The 26,435-nt window shown below is 37.9% G+C and overlaps 1 protein-coding gene across 1 annotated transcript in view; it reads right to left on the bottom strand.

The window, feature by feature from the left end:
• The window catches only part of ABTB1 (ankyrin repeat and BTB domain containing 1), a 1,282,257-nt gene that overhangs the window by 851,978 nt on the left and 403,844 nt on the right, over positions 1–26,435 (bottom strand). Inside the window, exon 3 of the mRNA XM_044078542.1 lies at positions 4,564–4,619. Within this exon, the coding sequence (XP_043934477.1) occupies positions 4,564–4,619 (56 nt within the window). The remainder of the gene's footprint in view (positions 1–4,563; positions 4,620–26,435) is intronic.

The following is a 26,435-nucleotide window of genomic DNA, read 5'->3' as shown; positions in this document are numbered from 1 at the left end:
TGGGAAGGGGAACAAATTCTCTTAAATAATCAAATCCACTAGTTGGACTGTTCTTGGTTTTGGGTATTCACAAATTATTTTTGGAACACCCTTGTCATTATGCCAAATTTGGATGACGGATTACAGAATTTGTTAGAAAGTTAGAAGGAGGAGGGCAGAAAATCTTAAGAGATTCCTTAATTTAACTGACCCCAGTCATCACACTTTGATCACCTCTGCAGCAAAGGAACCAAAAAGTGAATCTCTACCCAAAAGAAAAATAAAATCTCACTATTCACATCCTCTTGGGAAGTTTTGAGAATCCAGCCAGGCAAGCCTCCTCAAAATAACACTAAAGGTCAAAGCCCTGGAAGAATTATCACTAGAGTAAACAGAGGCCACTGACTAGTACAACAGAAGAAATTCAAAAATTTAAAGTAGATGTTTCCTCAAAAGAAGAAACTGCAGACCAAACATTCCTCATACTTTCACACTTAGAATAAACATTAACATGTGAGAGTGTGACAATTCAAAATTCTGAAAATCAAAGCTGCTGAAGCATACACTATTTTCAAGTACATATCAATAATCTTAACATCCTCACCAGAAATAGTGGGATAGGAATTAACTAACTTTTCAGCATCAGTAGAAATAACTAAAGCTATAGCTACTGGGTGAGGTTTGGGAAGTTTACTTAAAAGGACAGGAACTTTATACATCCTACCTGCCTTTTTAGGGGCAGCAGGCTGGCTATCGGGAAAAATACAAGCAGAGATGCACGCTTCCTCCAAAGCTGACAAATGGAGGAAATGGTGAAGGTTCAAAAAATTCCTTCTGTAACAGCTCTAAAACTTTTTCCTGAGGGACTGAGAAACCTTAGTGTACTCCAACTGAAAACACTGGCACACTCTGGAAATAGTCTCAAAAGACAAAGGAACCCAAAGTACGAATGAGAAACTGAGCTCTCCTCTGAGTCTGAATGAGAAAACTTGCAGCTGTCCCCTCACCTTCCTGTCCAGATTTAGAATCCTGAATCTTTTCAAGGAAAGAGGTATCTTTCCTTCTTTTATCAGAAAGCAATGAGAACAATCAAAACCCTGAATAAAACCCTGAGCCAGACTAAGTAAACTTCTGGCTAAAGAACTTTGAGAAGGAACAGGTACAGGTTTAGTTTTCTGTTTATTTTTTTAACAGGGAAAAAATGGGGCCATTAGTGCTATAAATGGCAGCAGCAGCTTCACCAGGGATGGGACAATGTTAAGAAGGAAGCCTGTTCCCTCTACCAGGAAGAAAGGTGGCTCTCCCTTGTCACTAAGGGAACCCCAACTGCCACAGAAAACATGGCTAACTCCAGTCCATACTGGCTGTAGGTGCTACATCAGAGGGATCTGGCGTAAAGGATGAGTGGTCTGAGGTATGACAAATGGGAATAATAGAGTCACACAACTGCAGATGAAGCAAATTGCTAGCCTGCTGTGCTGGCAAAGGCTGTTTGCTTAACTTTTTCTTTTTGTGGCTGAAAGAACCAACCTTGGGACCAACTGTTTGTTTCATGGTCAAACCAAAAATTGTGCCTCTTTCCTGGGGAAAACAAAAAACACAGTAAAAAGCACTTTAAAAACTTTGCCATCCCTAAAACGTACAATAAATACAATGTTTCCATACAAAAACAATGTTTTTAAAATACTTTAAACAACTTTTAGTCTGTCAGGAAACACTCTTGTTTAAAAGTACATTACAGTCTCATGACAGTCCATTAAAACACAAACTCATAGCTTAAAATAACTTTCCTGAAGAGGAAAGAATTAATAATCAACAAAGATAATTGAAAGGAAGGCTTTTTCCCCAAAGCAAACCTATCTGCTCAACAAATGAACAGCGCAAGTCAACCGTCTATTATCAAAAGTCTTTTAAGGAGCGTATTCTTCGGCAGCAGTAAAGCTCTGAAGGGCTTGGCACCCAAACTTGTCTTTGAGTCAGCTCAACTCAAGCTGCCTTACAGTTTGGGCATATGGAAGGTGCCATGAAGCTTTGGAAGCTGGCAGGCTGTTATACCCTTGGCAGGATATAACACATATAGCTATGGCTAGTGCGGAAGTGATCAATATAATGAACATTTTCTGTACTCCTACAAAGTCAAATTCCTTTGGATATAAAGCAGTGTAGTTTCTTGACCCTCTAAGTGTAACCTTGACAAGTGGATGAGCAATCGTTAATACACTGAGGGTCTGGCCCCTCAAGCCTTCATTAAAAATGGTCATAATTAAGTATAAATCAGTCATGTCAGTAGGCACTCACAATCTGGGATATTATGGTTAGGTTACTAATGGTCCTCTCAATCAGTAGCCTAGTATGAACTCATGAACCTATAATGGCAGTTATCGAAGCACCAATCAACAAGAATGCAACAGATCTCAAAGTTACTTTCCAGACGTGGGCTGACCAAAAGGAACATGGCTTGGGAGGCATCGAAGAATGGTCCTTATCGGGTTTACCTTTATAACCGAGATTTGCAGAAGGACAAGTGCTCATATGAGCGACTCTAATCCATGAAACTAACAATGTTGACACACCTACATGTTCAAAAAACAGCTAATCAACAGCAGATTCGCTGTTTTTCGAACATAAAAGTCGAATAAAAAAAAAAACAAAGTGTAAAGCAGGGGTGCAAGCCCCCAAGCACACACCCCTACTTTATTATTCTAACTCCGAGATCGCACTACAGTGGGGAAAGGAACCATTTCCCGATCCTGGCTATAGTGCAATCTGCCCCTGAATGTCGAATGTGCAATGAGCGAATCTCACTGTGCATTCGCTCATTGCACATTCGCACCTTTTTACATTCAACGTTTGTGTATCTTGCACACTGCCTTTCGGGTATGTGAAGTTCGCCCTTCTGCAAATCACGTTTATAACGGTAAACCTGGTGCACACCAAGTCACAAGCTGTAGTAAGCACCAAAACAGTTGTCACGATAAAAATCCACTATTGAATCAAGGTTGGCATAAACACTTTAATAAAATTAAATTTAATTTTCTAGCAAAAAGTTTAATATCAATCGCTGTATTCACTAAATCCATCTTATTCTTCGGGACATATGTGTATCCTTTGGCTAGTAATTCAATAAGGTCATCAGGCAGAGTCACAGATGAAAAATTGTAAATTTTGAAGTCACCCGTACCATTCAATATGATATCGGGCTCCTTCATTGCTAAATCATGATCATCACCATTAGCCATATCTAACATCATAGTAACATCCAAGTCAAAGTTAGAACTCTCTTCAACATTACTATTATCTAAATCATAGTCAGAACCCTTATGTTCTAAGTTACTAAAAGTAACAGCACTCACAACAGTGCCAAAGGATACACATATGTCCCGAAGAATAAGATGGATTTAGTGAATACAGCGATTGATATTAAACTTTTTGCTAGAAAATTAAATTTAATTTTATTAAAGTGTTTATGCCAACCTTGATTCAATAGTGGATTTTTATCGTGACAACTGTTTTGGTGCTTACTACAGCTTGTGACTTGGTGTGCACCTTGTATTTTATCAGTTTTCTGTTTCTTTTGTGGTATAACGGTAAACCTCCTTATCCACTGAGATAATTGAAGGGGAAGGGAACAGATACATCTTAGTCTACACTTGAGTCAATATTTCAGTCATCCGGTTAATTCAAAATGCATGTGACAGTCTGGCTCCTACTCAGTAGCTCAGTCAGTTAAATGACTTGCATATAGTACATTTTGGATGGTACAGTGGTAGTGTTGTTGCCTCACAGTAAGAGGCTCTCTGGTTCGATTCTCGGCTGCAGTGTCTTCTGTACGGAGTCTGCATGTCCTCCCTGCATTCATGTGGGTTTCCTCCAGGTGCTCCGGTTTCTTCCCATATTTCAACTGCATTCACGTGGGTTTCCCCCAGGTGCTCCGGTTTCTTCTCACATTTCAAAGACATGCGTTTGCAGCATTTCTCCCTAGGCCTCTACTGAATATTGGCTTTGTTCCAAGTCGGACTTTCCCGGTAAACAAACGTTAAAAAAAATAAAAGAAAAAAAATTTAAAAATTAAAAAAAAAAAAAAAAGATATGAAAATGCTTCCTCATTATATTCCGAAGACTGTGGACCAGCGAGGACCCTAGATGAGGAACCTCAAACTTCCAGCAATACTTTTGATTTAAACAATTATTTCACAGAAAAAAGGAAGAAATAAAGCTCAAACTCTATATGGCAAGGCAAGAACCAGCACAACAAGGAAAAGTAATAAGGGCCATAATAACAATAGCAAACAAGGCAATACTTCATCTGTAATTTCTGGCAGAGCAACGTCCACTATAGGACATACAAACATGCATACAAAGATAGACACAGGAGACCAATAAACATCTGCTGCTATGATAAAAGATTGACATAAGGCTAAACCTCACAAAAGAGTGAAACCTGACGTGCTCCTATGCTAAAGCCCTTGTCTCTTGAGCATTTGAAGGCTCATGAAACCTATATTACTCCATCATTTTCAATGCTGCCCTAAATGCAACTGTTCTTAAATAATTTTTCATTTACTTATTTTTAAGCAAACTTACCATTGGCTAGCAGGTACTGCACTAGTTCCTCGTGGCCACAAAGGCATGCGTAGTAGCTGTTGAAACATTAAAGAAATATATTAGTGTAAACTTAGACAGTATGTATACTCATCAAATGCATACTTCATCTGGCTTACTTGTATAAGTCAATTCCTTTGCAATTTGCTTACAGTAACAGATGTTACTGCTAGAGATAATGTCTCAAAAGTGAAATGTAACCCTCTTACAAAAAAAAAAAAAAATTATTTTACAGCATATTCTCAGTTAACATAAACGAAAACACACGTTTTCACGTTAGGAAAATTCTCCATCTATCTTTCTCTCTGTTATTCTTCTTAATATCCCAAGTCTGACTAAAAATAAAACTGTTAATGTAGGTGTAAACTGCTTCCATCATGCAATCACTTTATGAACAAGAAACATCAGATGAAAGAAAAAGGTCAATTACAAGCCTAAATAAAAGGTTACGCACTCACCATAACATTCCATCTGTGTTGTCTGTTTTCATTGTTCCTCAACTGCTTGGTTCAGATCTGACCCTTGGCTTCGACTCGGCTGTTTCTTCCAGATCGTAAGATTCTTGAACTCTCGAGCTCCTCCATTTACCCATAATGCCCCACCAACTTAATATACCTTGGATCTAGTTTGCTGCCCATGCAATTAACACAGCAGTGGGAAATAAGAAAAGAACGGAAGCTAGAACTCAAACAAGGAACAGCGGTTCCTGCAATATTCTTCAATCTGTCCAGACATGGAACAAGGAGGGGGTAGGTGGGTGGGAAAATGAAGAAGCATGAAAATGGACAACATAGACAGAATGTTACGGTAAGTGCACAACTTTTTAATCTGATGATGTCATTTCATTCATTCCTTAACTGTTGGGACAGAGTCCCCAGGAGGACTTTAAGGAAGGATATACCAGAGCACCACCAACCAAAGGCTGTTCTATCCATAGGGAGCAGCTCCAGTTTGTAATGAGCAATAAAGGTATGATGATTAGGCCAAGTTGCAGCTATACAAATATCATTCAAGGAAGTTCTGGACAAAAATGCTACTGAGGTTACCATAGATGTGGTGGAGTGGCCTCTGGGAGGTTTTGGTACAGGTAAACCCACTTTTTGACAAACAAAAGTAATACAACCAGTTAACCATTTGGCCAGAGTAACCTTAGATACTGGTTTGCCTAGTTTTGAATCAAAAAAGGAAACACACAACTGTACGGACTTTCTCATATCCTTAGTACTGTGGGGTAGAAATGTAATTGTCTGTGCACATCTAGCACATGTAACATATACTCGCCTTGTTTTAACAAATTTGGAAAGAAGACTGGAAGATTAATGACCTGATTAACATTAGACTCTGAAATCACCTTTGGTAAAAAGGATGGATTGATCCATACAGAAACCCTATGCTTGCTAAAAATGAAATAAGGAGGCTTAGAGGACAAGACTTGGAAGTTCAGACACTCTTCTGGCAGATGTAATAGAAACTAAAAACAGTTTTCCAGGTCAAAAATTTAGATCAGATTTAGCCAAAGGTTCAAAGGGAAGATGAGTCAAGACCTGAAGTAAGATGATTAAATCTCAAGGAGGGCTAGGATCCTTTAATGGAAGTCTAAGTAAAAAGGTTCCTCTTAGAAAGGCTTTGCAAAGTTTAGAGGAAGCTAAGATAGAACTATTTATTCTTAAATGAAAGTTGGAAATGGCTGCTAACGGTACTCTAAATAGCTGAAGAACTAGCACCTTCATTGAAAATTGTGCCTAAAAAGTCAAACTCATTTGAAATCAGTTCTGAAAAGAGGTCTACATTTTTCCTTAGGGCACAAAGAGCAAATCTTTTCCATTTACTTTTGTAAATCTTACTGGTGGAAGCTTTATGGAAAGATAATAAAATGTGATATACAGGTGAGGACAGCCTGGGTTGTCTAGCAAACAATGGAAATGGAGAAGCCATGTGGTCAAATTGAGGCTTAAGTCTGGGTGAGTCATGCCTGTCAGATAAGGTAGTAGGCCTGGAGTTAGATACAGAATTCATTGTGGATGTAGAAAATGAGGTCAAAGGAAGGGAAACCAAATCTGATGAGGCCATTAAGGGGCAATGAGGATAACTGCGCTCTTCAATTGAGATGCTTTCTGTAAAAATTTGGGAATGAGGGGTAATGGGGGATAAGCATAAAGGAAACCAGGGGACCAGGCATGAAGTAAAGCATCTCTCAGTGACTCCCCCAGTGGGGGGATCAGGGCAAAGAACCTGCTGCATTTGTTGTTGAGAGGAGAGGCAAAAAGATTGCAGCATGGTTGTCCCCATTCACAGAATATTCTCTCCACTATGCTGACAATGAGAGACCACTCATGAGGCATCAAAACAGGCCTGCATAACTTGCTTACAATCATGCTGAATTTCCATACGATATGCGTTGCTATTAGAAAGCAACTGGAAGAGACCCCCCCCCCCCCCGCTGCCATACTCCCACAGCTTCTCAACAGAGGGTAAGATCTGATTCCCCCCATTTGTTGATGTACAAGACTACTGACATACTATCCATCTGGAAAGCAATAGTCCCAATTGGCGTTTCGAAAAGTCTGCAATTCTAGGACGACAGCATTCATTTCCAGGACAATGATATGCATCCTGGCCTCTTCGGGGGACCATGTGCCAGAGCTAAGAGGCGTCCATGTTCACTGTGGCCTTGAGTTGAGGGAGAACAGAAAGACAGACTTTGTGGAGTTGACTGGAGTGGATCCATCACAGAAGTAATTTTTGCATTCTTGAGTAATTTTGACTGGCACAGATAACGGGTGTTGGAGAACAGACCACTGAGTGGCGAATGTCCACTCAAAGATTCTCATATGGAACCTGGGCAAATGGTAAAAGAGTGACTGCCACTGCCATTGGAGCCCAAGGCTTGAAGTATCATACATACTGGAAGGGAAGAATTTTGAATTACCTTCTTGATCTAGAACTAAATGGCATCTATTTGAGACAGAGCAAGAGAAGCTGTTTGTGTGACTGTATTCAGATGAGCACCGATGAACTCCAAATTCTGAGTCAGCATGAGTTGAGATGTGTTGTAACTGACTAATATTCCCAGACTGGAGCACTGCTGCAGTAAGTAGTCCCTTGTATGAATCAGCTGACGCCTGGATGGAGCAGTCAGAAGCTAGACATACAGATAAGGAAAGACTCAGAATCTGGCTTGTAAGGGCATCAGGGCCAATAGCTTAGTAATTTCCTATGATCCTATGAGAAGTCTCAGTTCAGCTGCTATGACTGCCATGCATTTGGTGAATACTCTGGGGGCTGAGGTGAGACCAAAGGGCAATGCTTTGCAAGTTATACAAAAGTATCTGTGTGGACATGCTCACATATGAATGCAGAAAAAAGTGTCTGTATAAATATCTGTACCTACAGTAGAGCTAACACTTATGTCTTTAGGTCAGTTTACTAAAAACACATTGACCAAATTAGTCTCAAGCAATGTCTGCAATCAAAATTGTACTTTGGGGAAAGGGTACTGCCCAACAAACTTCTCATATAAATGGGGAGATAGTCTTGAAAATATGACTAGCTTCCATCCAGAAGAGTAGGTATCTTCTGGAGCATCTGTTCATTTTGTTAAGATAGTATGCATCCTGAAGATCTATTGAGCACATCCAGTCGTCCTTGTGCAGAAATGGCAGAAGGGACTAAACCATTACCATCCAGAACTTTACATAATGAACAGACTGATTTAGTCTGCTGAGATCCAAAATTGGTCTCAGGTCCCCTGTCTCTTTTGGCACCAAAAAGAATCTTAAGTTTCAGATCCTCTCTGGTCTGGGGTCCTCTTGGATGACTCTTTCTAGCAGCTTTTTTATTTCCAGAGAAGCTGCTTCTCTCTGACTGGGTGGGACATTGCGGATCTTCAATGGAACTGCTGGAGGGGTTTGGGAAAATGATATAATGTAACTTCTGGATATCATCCTCCACACCCATAAATCTTTTGTGATATCTAACCAAGCTCTCTTGTGCTGGGATAGATGACCCCCGACTGCTTCCAGATATGGCTAGTCGGATCTCCATTCAGGAGAGCAGACAGGATCTGTCTTAAATAGAATCTCTAGATCCCTGGTTATGCTGGCCACCTCTGCCACAGGGATGGCGTCTTCCATTTGCATTCCCCCTGCCTCTGGAGAACTTTCTCCATGCGATTCTTGAAACGGACCCTGGGATTTCTTGAATTACATCTTTCTACCACCTTGCTGGTTCCTAGAAAACAACTTGGAGTAGAAAAACATACACCCACAGCAGACAGGGTCTTTCCTTCTTGTTCGCACCTGAAGAGTGTTTCTCACCTCGGGGCCAAAATGTGAGGTTCTGTCAAAGGGTACATTGACGAAAGAAGATTTCAAACGTTCCACAAAATAAAACTAGTACCTGAACCTGGCACCTCTGACGTGTCTTCCACAGCATGAGAGATTAACCTCATGTACAAATTATACAGTGATTAAAGGATAGCTAGCTGTGAGAAAATGCAATTCCCTTCCTCAGAAGATGTGGACCCCGAAAGAGATTTCATAAGCTGCTTGACCAAATCTCTTGGAAGTCTGGTAAAATGTGCCAGATAATTCAGTGACCTTAAAGCAATGGTCAGTGATGCATAGACACACTTCCCAAACCTATCCAGTAGCCTAAACCACCTGTAAGTGGGGGGGGGTGGACAGAGGACATCGATTCCACTAGTTCCTTTCTCATGGCTGCTGCAACAACCATGGCATCAACCAGCACTAGTTTACTCCCGTGTAGATGGTCTTTTTGGAGGTGCAAGGATTTTACCTAGTCTTTTGGGAATAGACTCAATGGCGTTTGGTTCCTTCCATGCCCACTGAGAAACCAGATCTACAAGCTCATCGGCGGGGGAAGTCACTGAGGAGGTACATGGGCCAGACCCTAAAGCCTCCAGAAACACTGATTCCTATTGGGAAGGGTTATTGGGATAACACTCACCTCTTTGTTTAAGGAGTTCCAAGATATTTTCAAAGGAGACCTCATTAGGTAGTGATCTGGGGGAACCTTTCCCCTCATCAAAATCAGTGTTCTGAGTTATAGACCCTTCTGGGAGTCTAGGTGCCTCCTCTTGCAAGTTCTCTTTTGAGGGACCTCCTCAGTGGGATGCTCCTGGGAAGTAACGGAAGAGAGAATACCCTGATGGGTGAACTGGAGACTAGCTTGGACTCGCTATTCTGGTGGAAGGGATGACTGATGCTCAGGGCACACAACAGAATGAGACAAGGCAGTCTGTTCCAAAGAGTACAAGGTTGTATGTTCTCTAGGCATACAGAAAACTCTCTCCACTACCTCAAAAATGGAATGCCTAGGGGAAGCAGAAACCAATGGGTCTGACAATGGAACCTCTCGGATCTTCAGCTCCCTTTGTCCCGAAAGCACTCCATCCGAGGAGGGAATTAGGATCAGAAGTATCTAATACCAAGACTCTGAGGGAAAGAGATGGCTCCAACAGCTTCAGAGTCTACTCTAAAACCCTGGAGCCGGCGCTGATGCTTTGGCTCCGACTGTCCTCTGGCTCAAAGGTGCTCAGTGTCGGTAGACTCAGAGTAACCATTTTAGTCGATGAAGCAACAATCTAAGGAAGACATACCCATGAGTTTTGGATCCAAAAGCTCAGAAACCAAAGGACAGATCAGAGAAGAAAAAAATCAATGGTGCTGTGGCTCAATGGAGGCTCTCAAGACTCAATGACGTTGGATCCAAAAGAGCTCACATTTGAATCTTCATCTTGGGGAATTTCCTTATTATCTTATCTACACCTGCTTCGGATATGCTGCTGGAGGACTGGAGAGAAGAAGCTATTGAAGAGGGCCTAGAATTTCTTCTGGTCAACTGTTCAAGAAATAGAGATGGCAACCTAGTAGAGATGTGCTCCAAAGTTAGAGGTGGGCTGTGGATCCGAGGAGATTTATCCATCCAAAGCTTTGGATCCAAGGGGTCGGAGCAGATTTTTTAAAAGATTTGCAGGTGGCTCTGATGAAGGAGCTGAAGTTAGGGTCAAGGTGGAAGGGCACAATTAGGAAAGCTTTTTTGAGTCTCTTTGTCCTTAGGAAGAGAATCACGTTTTTTATGTTTATTTTAGAGTTCTGAACCCCAGCAACCAAAGGAGAGGATTTGGAAGGAAGAATACCCTCAAAATAAGCTTATTCTTCCTAGCAATTAAAGCTCTCCAGCTAAAGTCCAGACAAATGACACCTTCTACCGCCAGATGTTTTGTACCCAAACAGTATGCACACTCCCTGTGGGCATCAGAGTTTGGAATCTTGCACCCACAGGAAACCCATTTTTTAAAACCGGAAGGCTTATCCAACATATTTCAACAAGAAAAACAAACAACAATACAATAAAAATACATAAAGGGGTTGGTAGGAATTTTTTTTTTTAATAAATGGAGAACAAAACTACAAACAAGGGTATGTAAGAGTACCACAAACGTAACAGCTACCTGCTATGGTATTAAGAGGTCCTCAAAGAGTCCAAGGAAAAAAAGCCGTTAGAAGAGAAAAAAAAATAGGTGAATTGGTAAAAAGGGTATCCAGGGAGGAATACAGAGTACAGAAAGGGAATACAAGTATAATTAGGATAATAAAAAAAACTAAACTCACTTATATCACAAGACAAGATCACTATGAAAACGTAATGCTTGAGAGATCCTAATCCACACCTGTTCGCAATGGTGACAAACAAATCTGAGGTATGTTAGGTTGGTGTGACATTGTGGGTAAAGGGAGGAGCTCGAGAGTTCAAGAATCCTACAATCTGGAAGAAATGGCAGAGTCAGATCCAAACCCAACAGTTGAGAAATTAATGAAAATGACAACATCAGACTTTCTATTATATACTGCAAGTTATACAAAAGTATCTGTGTGGACATGCTCACATATGAATACATAAAAAAGGTGTCTGCATAAATATCTGTACCTACAGCAGAGGTGACACATATGGCTTTAGGTAAGTTTACTAAAAACACATTGGCCGAATTAGTCTCAAGCAATGTCTGTCATCAAAATTGTACTTTGGGGAGAGGGTACTGCCCGACAAAAACTCATATAGATGGGGAGCTAGTCTTGAAAATATGAGCTAAAGAGATCTCCCTTCCCCCACAGTGACCTAACTTTATGAAAAACAGTTTTGGTAAACATAAAATACCAACCCACAAAGCTCACCAGTGAATAAACTGTCCAACTTCACACATACACATAAAAAAGGTGGAGGTGTATGTGCATGCATTTTGTTTTATGTATATGCATGCACACACAATATATATTTGTGTGGTGTACATGTACATATACATATATGGGTCTGTTTTGAAATCCCGATAGCCACATGATCGACGTTTAAAATCCCGAGATGAAAATCAAGAAACAGCAGAAACTCGACCATCAGATTTTTACTAGAGTAAGTAAACACTGGCCAAATGGAAATGAAACTCACGCTGAGGTAAGTAAAATCCACCTAGGTGGGGAGCTGCACCCCCCCCCATCCCCCAGCTATATATACCAACTCTAGGACCACACTATAGTGGAGAAAAGGGCATGCTGGGCAAGTGTTTATTTACCCTAGTAAAAATCTGTCGTTCGAGTTTCCATGGTTTTGTGATTTTTGACTCGGGATTTTAAACATCGATATTCTGGGTGTTGGGATTTCGAAGTAGACTCACATATATACATATACATTATATACACACACACAGATATATAACGTATAACATGACGTATAAAGCCATGTCCAACCCGGAATTAATGGACATGCTGCACCTCAGAAAATCCAAATCCCATCGAGCTACGCGCTCGAGGAACTTGAACCTCAGCACTGAAATAAATAGGACATGCTGGAGGGACAGTTTCATAACCCAGAGGCTCCCTTCACTCTGGAATAAAATCCCAGTCCAGGTTAGGCAGAGTCCCTCATTGACTCTCTTCAAGAGGAATCTTGATGAGTGGATGGGAGATTGTAGGTTTACCCAGGGTATCACTTCTGTGTCACTGCTAGACAGAGGCACAGTATACTAACCTCGAAAAAGGGCATAGCAAAATTAATTTAAAATGGGTGGCGAAAGCCAAACACACTCTGGCTAGACTTATAAATGCCCTAGGGCAGATAGCCTAGTATGAACCTATGAACCTATACATATATATATATATATATATCCAAAAAATATGTATAAAGAGGATGCACCACGACAATCGAAGCCAACCAAATCACCAGCAAATATATTCCAACTGCAGAAATGTTCCAAAACAAAGTTTATTGAGGCAAAAAGAAGAGAGACAGTAAGCGCTTTCACGTCACCAGGAAGCTTCATCAGGCTTAATTAAGTCCCTGCATCAAACATCTTATATAATAATAAAAGAACTCCTAGAACGACTATAAAAGTTCATACAATAAAAAGCTTAATAATTGGTTCAAATGAAGGGAAGGAGGGAAAATTTCAACACTTCATACTCAATAACATTTTAAAATACATAATATTATAATATAAAATTTTATATATATATATATATATATATATATATATATATATATATATATATATATATATACAGAAATATCTATAAAAGTAATAATAATCTATATAAATTATCTGATAATATATATGAATCCATCAACGTTTAAAAGGTTTGTCTATTAAAAATGGTCTCAAAGAAACTTTGTCATTAAGGCCATGGCCCCTATCTGCTGCTAACTTAATTATCCACTTTACTTCTTTCTTTTCTGTGCTATTACGCATGCATCCTAGCCTCTCTGTCCTATAAATATGTTCTAATACTATAAATTGAAAAACATGTGTACTATCTCTTTGAAGAACATGATTAGCCAATGCATTGAGTTCATTTTCCTTGTTAATAGCATATACATGTTCTCTAATACGTTCTCTCAAGGTTCTAGTGGTCATACCTACATAAAAACTTTGGCATTTTGTACATTGACCTAGGTAAACCACATTCCTACTCTTGCAATCCACATTTATTGAACTCATATTTCTTCCCTGTGTCTGGATGTACAAATTCATTAGAGTTTTAATATAGCTACATTGATTGCATGTACGACAAGCATGTGTGCCTTTCCTTTGGGAGTGTATACCATCTTGTCTCATATTATCATAACATAACAGTCTCTTTAAAGACTTAGTATTCTTGTAACTAAAAGATGGTTTGTCTCCTACTATTTGCTTAATATTGTCATCAAGCTGTAGAATGTTCCAATGTTTTTTAATAGTATTAACTATAGAGGTGTTATTATTAGTATAAGGTATAGCTATCCTTTTTTTATTACTACCAATGGCTTTACTGTATGTATTTTCCGATAAAGACCTAGTCATATGTAAGTATGGCCTATCCTTTCCTTCTCGGTCTATCTTCTGTAGATTAATGAGTTCTCTTTTATGATACCCTCTGTCTATAAATACAGCTTCTATGTTCTCAACAGCTTCAACAAACACCGAATCTTCACTAGTAATTCTAGAAAAACGCGCTGCTTGATTTTTGACAATATTTCTATATATGTGAGGAGGATGCATGCTATCTCTATGGAGTATAGCATTCCTTCTACAAGGTTTGCGAAAAACCTCTGTTGTAAGTGTCCCATTTGCTTTCTTAAGTAGAACATCTAAGAACTCATTTTTTATTTGTGAGGTAGTACTGGTCAGCTCTAAAAACGTAGTGGTACCATTTACATATGTAATAAATTTGTTAAGAGTAGTTAAATCCCCTCTCCAAACCAAAAAGACATCGTCCACAAACCTTCTATAACATCTAATATGCTGATAATAGATAGAGTGCTCTAAAATATAAGTGGACTCCCAATATGCTAAAACCAAGTTAGCATAGGAGTTGGCACATGATGTGCCCATTGCTACTCCCTTGACTTGAAGGTAGTAGCTACTTTGTGATGTGAAAACATTATTCGACAGCACCAAATCTAACAACATGGTGATCATAATGACTTTGTTGTTAGACATATCATTGTGTAATAAGAATAACCTCAAATAATCTATCCCTATATCATTCGGTATACTTGTGAATAAAGCTGTCACATCCAGTGTGACTAAATAATCAGATTCATTCACTTCATTATTCATATTATAATTGGCTAAAGTTTCCAGAAAATGTTGAGTATCACGAAGAATATGTGTAGTTTTATTCACTATTGGCCTAAGCTGTTTCTCTATGAAGATTGAGATACTCTCCGTCAGCCAACCTCTGCCCGATACAATGGGTCTAAATGGTGGACAATTCATGTCCTTATGTATTTTTGGAAGACCTCTAAATAATGGAATGGGAGGTTTCTCAACTAAAAAATAATAATATAAACTCTCATCTATTATACCACACATAAGCATGTCATATAAATCAGCATGCATAGCTTTAATAAGTTTTTCTAAACCTATAGAATCAAGTGGAATATAAGTGCTATTGTCCCTAAGTAGCTCTGTAATCTTCATATCATAATAAGTTTTATCTAGAACCACAGTTGCTCCTCCTTTATCAGCAGGTCTGATAACTATATCTGTATTCTTTTTTAAATTATCTAATGCTATTTTTTCTTCTCTTGTTAAATAAAAAATTCAGGTTTAGTGTTAGTATTCTCAAATTGTAGCAAAAAATCATTCATGTAAGCTTTTTCAAAACTTTCTAATAACGGATGTGAAGATGGTATATACACAGAAGGTTTCTTAAACTGAGCACTATTATCAGCAGTATTGTCATTCTTAAACTGCAATGCTAAAGCAACATTTCTAATAAACTGTTTCATGTCAACAATAAGTTCACTCACATCCACATTCTGTGAGGGAATGAAAGAAAGACCTCTATTTAATACTGAAAACTCATATTCTGTCAGTCTATAGTCTGAAATGTTCACTACTAAGTTCGTTGTACAGGTCTCAACGACTTGCGTTAAAACTCAAACTGACCTTCCGAAGTTTTCCTTTTCCTTCCCTGATACTGAGGGCTCCAAGCAGGTTTGTTCACCTCCCGAAAAGGTAGAGGAAAATGGAGATTGTTGGTTTCAAATCCTGCATTGCTGCGACTAGTTCCAGCAGGTAATGCAGTCTTCCTACGCACAACTTGTTCCACTATAGCCAAATCATCATTGGAAGGAATATCCAGAGTTACAGAAGGTTTCACGCAAGGCAATGGTGCAGCGTCTACTATCCTCGGCACGTTGGAAACGACTGAACCGGAAGTAGAGGGAGCCAAAAGGGGTGAACGCTCAGACTGGCGATTACTAGTGGTAGCTGTTGTAGCATCGATAAATGGTCGACTGGATTCCCTCGGCCATTGAAAGCGTTCCACTAGAAAAATCTGAACAATCTCGTTCAAGTTTTTTCTTTTCAATAAAAGTAGTTTACTGTCCAAGGCTGTCAATGTGGTACTAACATCTGAACGAAAATTATTGAGTTGTGAGTCAGTCAGAGAAGAGGACAGTTGTTTCTCTAACATAAACGCTTCATGAAACAAAGCTTGTTCATTATGCTGATACTGTTCAACTAAAAGCCTCATATATCCATATCTAGTTTCTAAATTTAGCTGTTGCCACTTAACCAATAGATCTGGATAAGTGGAGCCAAATGTAGGCATTTTAAAGCATAAAGCCCTCTAGGTACTATTTTGAATTTTAAACAAGCTTCCATGTGTCCTTTTTGCCATTGAACATTCTTTATTTTAGTTAAAATATCTTCTAATTTACGCATTGCCTGTAAAGTCTCTATATGTATAGCAGAATCCTTCTTGTTAAAAAATGTTTGAGTTAATTCTGCATATGAGAAACCTAGCAAAGGATTCTCTTCTACATGCAAAAACTGTTTAAAATCAAGTTTCTTTGGTGGTTCCATAGTTTTAGTTGTATTCACATCAATGGTCACTTCTGTCATGTTCCTGTAGTATTAAAATAATAGTAGTATCTGTAAAGCGTATAAAATACTAACCAGGATAAAGTATCCTATAAAAAAACAGATAAGTCCAAAAAATATGTATAACGACACATTTTTTGGACTTATCTGTTTTTTTAGAGGATACTTTATCCTGGTTAGTATTTTATACGCTTTACAGATACTACTATTATTTTAATACTACAGGAACATGACAGAAGTGACCATTGATGTGAATACAACTAAAACTATGGAACCACCAAAGAAACTTGATTTTAAACAGTTGTTGCATGTAGAAGAGAATCCTTTGCTAGGTTTCTCATATGCAGAACTAACTCAAACATTTTTTAACAAGAAGGATTCTGCTATACATATAGAGACTTTACAGGCAATGCGTAAATTAGAAGATATGCGTAAATTAGAAGATATTTTAACTAAAATAAAGAATGTTCAATGGCAAAAAAGACACATGGAAGCTTGTTTAAAATTCAAAATAGTACCTAGAGGGCTTCGCGTTTTAAAAATGCCTACATTTAGCTCCACTTATCCAGATCTATTGGTTAAGTGGCAACAGCTAAATTTAGAAACTAGCTATGGATATATGAGGCTTTTAGTTGAACAGTATCAGCATAATGAACAAGCTTTGTTTCATGAAGCGTTTATGTTAGAGAAACAACTGCCATCTTCTCTGACTGACTCACAACTCAATAATTTTCGTTCAGATGTTAGTACCACATTGACAGCCTTGGACAGTAAACTACTTTTATTGAAAAAGAAAAAACTTGAACGAGATTGTTCAGATTTTTCTAGTGGGAACGTCTTTCAATGGCTGAGGGAATCCAGTCTACCATTTATCGATGCTACAACAGCTACCACTAGTAATCGTCAGTCTGAGCGTTCACCCCTTTGGCCTCTACTCCGTTCAGTCGTTTCCAACATGCCGAGGATAGTAGACGCTGCACCATTGCCTTGCGTGAAACCTTCTGTAACTCTGGATATTCCTTCCAATGATAATTTGGTTATAGTGAAACATGTTGTGTGTAGGAAGACTGCATTACCTGCTGGAACTAGTCGCAGCAATGCAGGATTTGAAACCAACAATCTCCATTTTCCTCTACGTTTTTGGGAGGTGAACAAACCTGCTTGGAGCCCTCAGTATCAGGGAAGGAAAAGGAAAACTTCGGAAGGTCAGTTAGAGTTTCAACGCAAGTCGTTGAGACCTGTACAACGAACTTAGTAGTGAACATTTCAGACTATAGACTGACAGAATATGAGTTTTCAGTATTAAATAGAGGTCTTTCTTTCATTCCCTCACAGAATGTGGATGTGAATGAACTTATTGTTGAAATGAAACAGTTTATTAGAAATGTTGCTTTAGCATTGTAGTTTAAGAATGACAATACTGCTGATAATAGTGTTCAGTTTAAGAAACCTTCTGTGTATATACCATCTTCACATCCGTTATTAGAAAGTTTTGAAAAAGCTTACATGAATGATTTTTTGCTACAATTTGAGAATACTAACACTAAACCTGAATTTTTTAATTAAACAAGAGAAGAAAAAATAGCACTAGATAATTTAAAAAAGAATACAGATATAGTTATCAGACCTGCTGATAAAGGAGGAGCAACTGTGGTTCTAGATAAAACTTATTATGATATGAAGATTACAGAGCTACTTAGGGACAATAGCACTTATATTCCACTTGATTCTATAGGTTTAGAAAAACTTATTAAAGCTATGCATGCTGATTTATATGACATGCTTATGTGTGGTATAATAGATGAGAGTTTATATTATTATTTTTTAGTTGAGAAACCTCTCATTCCATTATTTAGAGGTCTTCCAAAAATACATAAGGACATGAGTTGTCCACCACTTAGACCCATTGTATCAGGCAGAGGTTGGCTGATGGAGAGTATCTCAATCTTCATAGAGAAACAGCTTAGGCCAATAGTGAATAAAACTACACATATTCTTTGTGATACTCAACATTTTCTGGAAACTTTAGCCAATTATAATATGAACAATGAAGTGAATGAATCTGATTATTTAGTCACACTGGATGTGACAGCTTTATTCACAAGTATACCGAATGATATAGGGATAGATTATTTGAGGTTATTCTTATTACACAATGATATGTCTAACAACAAAGTCATTATGATCACCATGTTGTTAGATTTGGTGCTGTCGAATAATGTTTTCACATCACAAAGTAGCTACTACCTTCAAGTCAAGATAGTAGCAATGGGCACATCATGTGCCAACTCCTATGCTAACTTGGTTTTAGCATATTGGGAGTCCACTTATATTTTAGAGCACTCTATCTATTCTCAGCATATTAGATGTTATAGAAGGTTTGTGGACAATGTCTTTTTGGTTTGGAGAGGGGATTTAACTACTCTTAACAAATTTATTACATATGTAAATGGTACCACTACGTTTTTAGAGCTGACCAGTACTACCTCACAAATAAAAAATGAGTTCTTAGATGTTCTACTTAAGAAAGCAAATGGGACACTTACAACAGAGGTTTTTCGCAAACCTTGTAGAAGGAATGCTATACTCCATAGAGACAGCATGCATCCTCCTCACATATATAGAAATATTGTCAAAAATCAAGCAGCGCGTTTTTCTAGAATTACTAGTGAAGATTCGGTGTTCGTTGAAGCTATTGAGAACATAGAAGCTGAATTTATAGACAGAGGGTATCATAAAAGAGAACGCATTAATCTACAGAAGATAGACCGAGAAGGAAAGGATAGGCCATACTTACATATGACTAGGTCTTTACCGGAAAATACATACAGTAAAGCCATTGGTAGTAATAAAAAAAGGATAGCTATACCTTATACTAATAATAACACCTCTATAGTTAATACTATTAAAAAACATTGGAACATTCTACAGCTTGATGACAATATTAAGCAAATAGTAGGAGACAAACCATCTTTTAGTTACAAGAATACTAAGTCTTTAAAGAGACTGTTATGTTATGATAATATGAGACAAGATGGTATACACTCCCAAAGGAAAGGCACACATGCTTGTCGTACATGCAATCAATGTAGCTATATTAAAAACTCTAATGAATTTGTGCATCCAGACACAGGGAAGAAATATGAGTTCAATAAATATGCGGATTGCAAGAGTAGGAATGTGGTTTACCTAGGTCAATGTACAAAATGCCAAAGTTTTTATGTAGGTATGACCACTAGAACCTTGAGCGAACGTATTAGAGAACATGTATATGCTATTAACAAGGAAAATGAACTCAATGCTTTGGCTAATCATGTTCTTCAAAGAGATAGTACACATGTTTTTCAATTTATAGTATTAGAACATATTTATAGGACAGAGAGGCTAGGATGCATGCGTAATAGCACAGAAAAGAAATAAGTAAAGTGGATAATTAAGTTAGCAGCAGATAGGGGCCATGGCCTTAATGACAAAGTTTCTTTGAGACCATTTTTAATAGACAAACCTTTTAAACGCTGATGGATTTATATATATTATCAGATAATTTATATAGATTATTACTTTTATAGATATTTCTGTATATATATATATATATATATATATATATATATATATATAAAATTTTATATTATAATATTATGTATTTTAAAATGTTATTGAGTATGAAGTGTTGAAATTTTCCCTCCTTCCCTTCATGTGAACCAATTATTAAGCTTTTTATTGTATGAACTTTTATAGTCGCTACCCAATAGGAGTTCTTTTATTATTATATAAGATGTTTGATGCAGGGACTTAAGTCCAATGAAGCGTCCTGGTGACGTGAAAGCTCTTACTGTCTCTCTTCTTTTTGCCTCAATAAACTTCGTTTTGGAACATTTCTGCAGTTGGAATATATTTGCTGGTGATTTGGTTGGCTTCGATTGTCGTGGTGTATCCTCTTTATACATATTTTTTGGACTTATCTGTTTTTTTTAGAGGATACTTTATCCTGGTTAGTATTTTATACGCTTTACAGATATATATATATATATATATATATATATACAAATAAAATATAAATAAAATAGAATACCAAAACCGCCACAGCTGAAACGAACATCTTTACTGATAACAGATAAGCGCATTTGGGTTAGAAACCCTTCTTCAGATCAAACTTCAGAGGCATACAATAAAAGATATTTAAACAAAGTAACAATCAATCATTGGTATGCCATTCTGATGCCAAAAAAACGGAACAATAATTAAAGACATACTAAACCCGGCTAAAATTTAGCCAATTGAAAAAGCATGTGTACTATAACAAATGAAATCCTTCATGCCCATTTAAAAAATAATAAAATATAGATTATATATTAATCTTAATCTATATTAAAAACACAACAGTTACACATTCACACTATTCTTACAGAATTTAGATGATACAACATTGTATATTTAAAAACCTGATAGCATGGTAATTTTGTTAAGAGTAAAGCAAACGGTATGTATGTCTTTATTTCCGGATAAAACTCCTAATACGTATTTGTAAGATTATGAAACATAAATTTTCTGTCACAAGATCAAACAAAAATATTAATAAACTGCTAACATATAACTTTGTGGATGATTAAAATAAATATTACACCCCCTCCAATGTATCAGCCAATCAGATTTTGACTTTATCTTGGTGAACCAATAAGAATTGCCTAAGGAATAATCCTACATGCTGAATGTGACATATTAGGAGTTTTATCCAGAAATAAAGACATGCATACCATTTGCTTTACTCTTAACAAAATAACCATGCTAACGGGTTTTTAAATATACAATATTGTATTTTAGCCTTATTTAGCATGTCTTTAATCATTGGTCTGTTTTTTTGGCATCAGAATGGCAGAACAATGATTGGTTGTTACTTCATTTAAATATCTTATTGTATGCCTTTGAAGTTTGATCTGAAGAAGGGTTTCTAACACAAAAGCGCTTATCTTTTATCAATAAAGACATTCATTTCAGCTGTGGCGGTTTTGGTATTCTGTTTTGGGCCTGCATTTATACACACATACACATATACACACACACACGCATGCACGCACACATCACTCTGGTCTCAAAAGAGCAGATTCAAGTAACTGCATCAAAAGTGAAACAAACTAACCTGTCATTTTCCTTAACTTAGACTAAACTACTAGAAATACACCAGAAGCATCATGTTATGTCACACTGTTGCCCTATCTTTTTGTGAAACCTCAAAACTTGCACAGCATTTACAAGAAAAATAAGCAAACACATAATAACCTCTTACAAAATATAACACCCTTAACAACTCTGTATAGATTTATGCATCCGTGACTTTCATGGAAAAAATTAAAATCCAATTAGCAGGAAGGAAGCCTCATCTGCATCACCCTGAATTACCTACGGTGCATTACTTAACAAAAAAAGAGAGAGAGATGTCTGTACTGCTTTTTTTCCCCAAATAGTTTTGATTAAGTAAAGATAATGGTCGCAATGATAAAAGGACTTTTTCCTGCAGCTAAGGGCCAAGGGAGGTGCTCAGCCATATGCAGTACACAACAGGCTAACCAAAACATCTAGAACTAGCAAATATCTTATTGAATAAATACATCTGATTACATAATAAATAATTTCCCCCTGGTGGCAAAGCAGTGGCCTCAGCCCAGCTGACCAGAATGCATGCATAACAAAACCACACCACTGCAAAGTGTGAACAAGCAGTACATTCCAAACAAGCCCAACTGTCCAGCTTAAACCCTTATATCCAAAGTATTGAAAGACGGCCTAAATCCTGTTTAGGATTCCCTATTTCCATGACACATAATGCAAAAACACAAGACTTGTTTTGGACCACTCTTCTGACTTCTTAGTTATAGTAATACAGAAAAGCAGAAGACACAGTAATGAATGCTTGAGGCACTACTTAGGATCATAGAAATTACAAGGAAAGCACATCATGAAACTATCTGTATCTTGCTGATACCCACCATTAGCCTCTCATTTCTAGGATGGAAAAGCAATTCAGGTCTGTGATGAATATGCATGTCTATTCAATTATCAAGGCTAGTCTTGAAGGATGTCAATGTGTCACCCCTGTTTAAACATATAAGAGCAGTTTTTTGCAGAGATGTAGTACACACCAGAGTAAACTTGCAGTGTGCCAACTTTTTCTTTTGGAGGAAATTCAAAATCCTTAGAGGTACAGTTAGCTGAGCTGTTTGTATTGTGGAGATGCAAGAGAGCAAGGAGGATTTGGTCCCTGATGCAGCACAAAACACAGAACACGTCACCATGAAAGAGTCTACAAGAGACCATGTAGAAAGACAAGGCTTCAAGCCTGTCTACGCAACTCACAGTTTTTAGACTAGTAATTCTCACATTTAGGAAGTGTTGAGGAATTTCCAGCTGTGCTATGTGCCTTAACAGGTGTATATCAATGGCAGCACCATCTAGTCTAATAAGAGTCCAGTACAGTGAAATGATAACATTTTTTGATCTGGACAAGATGCCTCAGATATTAGTTGTGCTAAACAGAAGGGTTTACTCACTACTCATGCTGCATTGTGGTTAAAAGAGTGGAAGCTGTGAAGCCAATGTTCCTCATTACTTTAACAAGTTTGGGAGTGATGTGAAAGCAGAGCCGTAGCTAACTACTCTACAGCCCAGTGTTACTGTCCAATTTGGCACCCCACTCATCTTTAAGCGGAGGAAAAAAAAATGCTCTTCTGCTTTTTAAAAAAAAAAACTTCAGCATCAAGAGCCATGCTACAGATTATACCACAGTGCTGAAGTGCTTCAACACTCACCGCAAATGCAGCATCAGCCAGTACTGCACTACTGACTAATCTGCGCCTGCCAATTGTGCCCCATAGCACCTAGCATCTGGAGATTTTAACTGTAGCACTTTAGTAAACCATTAGTCACACAGAATTTGTTCCTGCTGTAGTGAAACCATATCAAAGATTATCGAACAACACACAATGTGTTGTCATCAGGAAAATGCTTTAGCCACATATATGGACTTGCTATTTGTAAATCAAGGAAGTATATGTCAAATTAGAGGGGTCTCATCAGTGATCCAAGAGGTACATAACTAATCAGTGTCTTGCTTTCTGAGGTGGCACCTGCTACTTTATGTGGATTCTATCGTTTAGCCAGTTTGCCAAGCACATGTCTACATTTAGGTCTCTCAGTCGCTTAGTTTGTCCACAATACCAGAATGGGGAATCTATCAAATGCCTATGTCAAATCCAGATAGGCTGTGTGGACCTAGCAACCACTATACACAGTCTCTGTGATCCTCTTGAACAGGTTCAATAAGTTTATAAGCTTCTTTTATCAATACCAAACTGCTGAGGATCAAGGTGAAATTATACTTCAGATACCACAGTTCATGAAGTCAGACATAACTACTTAAGGCCAATTTCCATAAATTATAGGACTACCTCTTGACAAGAATCTGACTTTTTAAAATTACAGTATAGCGGTGTACTATACTATACAACACAGACCTGCACAAACCACTAATCCCTTATGCTAATTTGTATAATGTGATAGCAGTGGTGATGAAATTGTTACGAATCACAGTGGCACACAACTAATGCTAATGTAAAGCAAAAACTGGCACAATGGCCTTGAACAAACTAAGTCCATACAATTAAATTACAACAAACTGACCTAAAATTGCATAATATGTGGTTTTCTACTGAAAGTGACATGATTCTTTGCAAAGTATTAAACCAATTACATCACACCAAATTACTTATAAATCCATCATCTTTGTTGACTTATGCAAAAAATAAACTCAAGTTATACATACATCAATTTATCTGTATGCAAATTTATTTTTGCCTTTACTTTTATAGATTTTACTATATTTGATGTGCTTCAAATGAGGTGAGTGCACTGTAAGATTAAAACTGCGTGTCATTTTGGATTTGCACACTTGTTGCAGGTAAAATATAATTTAAATGTGTAAGCTGTATTAACTACACAATACTGATGTTTTACTGCTCTTTAACTTAGTGAATAAGGGCTCCAAACAGAACTGAAACAAATACAGTGAAAAGTGCTTGACTTATCTGATACCTGCATGAATTTTAACAGGGGCATAAAAAAGAAAATACTAGAGTATAACCTGGTTTGTTTATATATAAGCTTATAATCACTTACTAAGCATGGAAATATAATGTTTGGAAAAAAAAAGCAAGTCCTACTTACCCATAATAGTAGATATGCAGTCTCTGGGTAGTGTCCTGAGAGGGACAGAGTACCCAACCAGCTTGCCAAAGCACTAACTCCCTTCCCTCTCACTCACTCTGGCCACTGATATACTTTCTTCAAAAAGGGTCCAGCCTATCAGTGGCCAGAGTACGGTAAATCTTCAGGATTTTACTCCCCATGAAAGGAAGGATGATTTATCCTGAGCTAAGAGCCAAAAACCAACAATCACCATACAAATCATCCAAACAACAAAAACAACCATAACAAAGCAGGTCGTGTCCTACCTCACTATTTACAATGGGGGGATGGCAGGTGAGTGCAGCTACTGCATTAGTAAAGAAATTCGAACATCTACTGTTACAGCTGAGTAGGACTTACTCAACTGTACTATGTTCTTCAATTCAGTCTCACTGCTGCAGTAGCCTCTGGGTAGCGTCCCAGTGCTTACCCTACCTTACAGGAGCAAGGATAAGAGTCCAGGAGTCCCAGGAGAATGGTACCAGCAAAGTCTGTCCTATATCTAGAGAAAGAATCCAGTTTGTAGTGTTTTGTATGGATATAAATAGAGGACAAAGTTGCTGCCTCTAGAATACTTCTAGAGTACACAACTTTCCAGTATGCCGAAAGAGGATAAGACCCTGCCGAAAGTGCAAAAATTTGACTGGAATAGCAGAGGACAAGCATCTGGATATAGTCTGTTTACACATGGGTTGGCCTTAGCCCAAGCAAAGGAAACAAATAGCTGTTCAGCCTTCTTAAAGGATCTGGTTCTGTCAAAGTAGCACTTGAGCTGCATGTGCACATCCAGTGTATGAAGAATCTATTCTCACTTGTTTTTTTGGATCTGGGAAGAAACCAGAGAGCTTGATGGCTTCATTCAAGGTAAAATCAGAAACAACTGTAGCATGAATGAAGGATTTGTGCATAATACAACCCTATTCCTGTGTAAAAAACAGATAAGGTTCACCCACCATGAGAGCTTACAACTACCTTGCAGATTTCAGAGTAACAAGTAATGAGCACCAAGCCAGCCTGAAAAGCTGGTTGAAAAGAACTAAGTTTGTTTTTTCTAGAACAAAACTGCGATACCAAGGAGAAGGAATTTACAAAAGGGATCTCTCATGTTGAACATTCTCTTCAGAAACTGTTTGACCACAGAGAGGTAAGAGGGGTATCTACAGGCAAACAAAGCTGAGATGCACCTTAATGGAAGCATACGACAAACCATCTTTAAGAAGCACACACAAATAATACAAGGTCAGCTTCCAGCAGATTAGCGAAGTACTCTTAATCCTCAAAATGGAAAATACAAAGGATCAAAAACACTGCTAAGGGCAAGTCTTTTCATTTTCTGTATATTGCTTTTCTACTGTTAGAACATTTAACTTTCTTGAGAACATGGTACAACAATTTTTGTGCAGGATCAATATCATATCTTCCAGGCAAGGAAATTCAGAGATTAGAGACTGGAAAGAAGAAAAGTACAGTTGTGTACACTTACCATAAATGTAGATGTTCGAGTGTATTCAGTGTTGCAGTCATTACATTTGGGTAATCTGTGGGCAGGTTGACCTCAGTAGGCCCGATTAGCAAAGTCCTGGGTCCTGCGTCGGTTGCTGTCACTTCTTCCATGATGTCAGGTCATCAGGGGTATAAAACATGCAGCTGACACCATTACATCAGTTTTTCTTGCCCCAGATGTCAGGCGCCCCCCAAATGGGAAGCAAAAAATATATATGTATATATAAAA

This window comes from Protopterus annectens, chromosome 7.part1, assembly GCF_019279795.1.
Source record: "Protopterus annectens isolate FY-2018-M chromosome 7.part1, PAN1.0, whole genome shotgun sequence".
NCBI lineage: Eukaryota > Metazoa > Chordata > Ceratodontiformes > Protopteridae > Protopterus > Protopterus annectens.
Note: the sequence above shows the minus strand (reverse complement) of the source record. Positions and strands in the feature narration are given on the sequence as shown.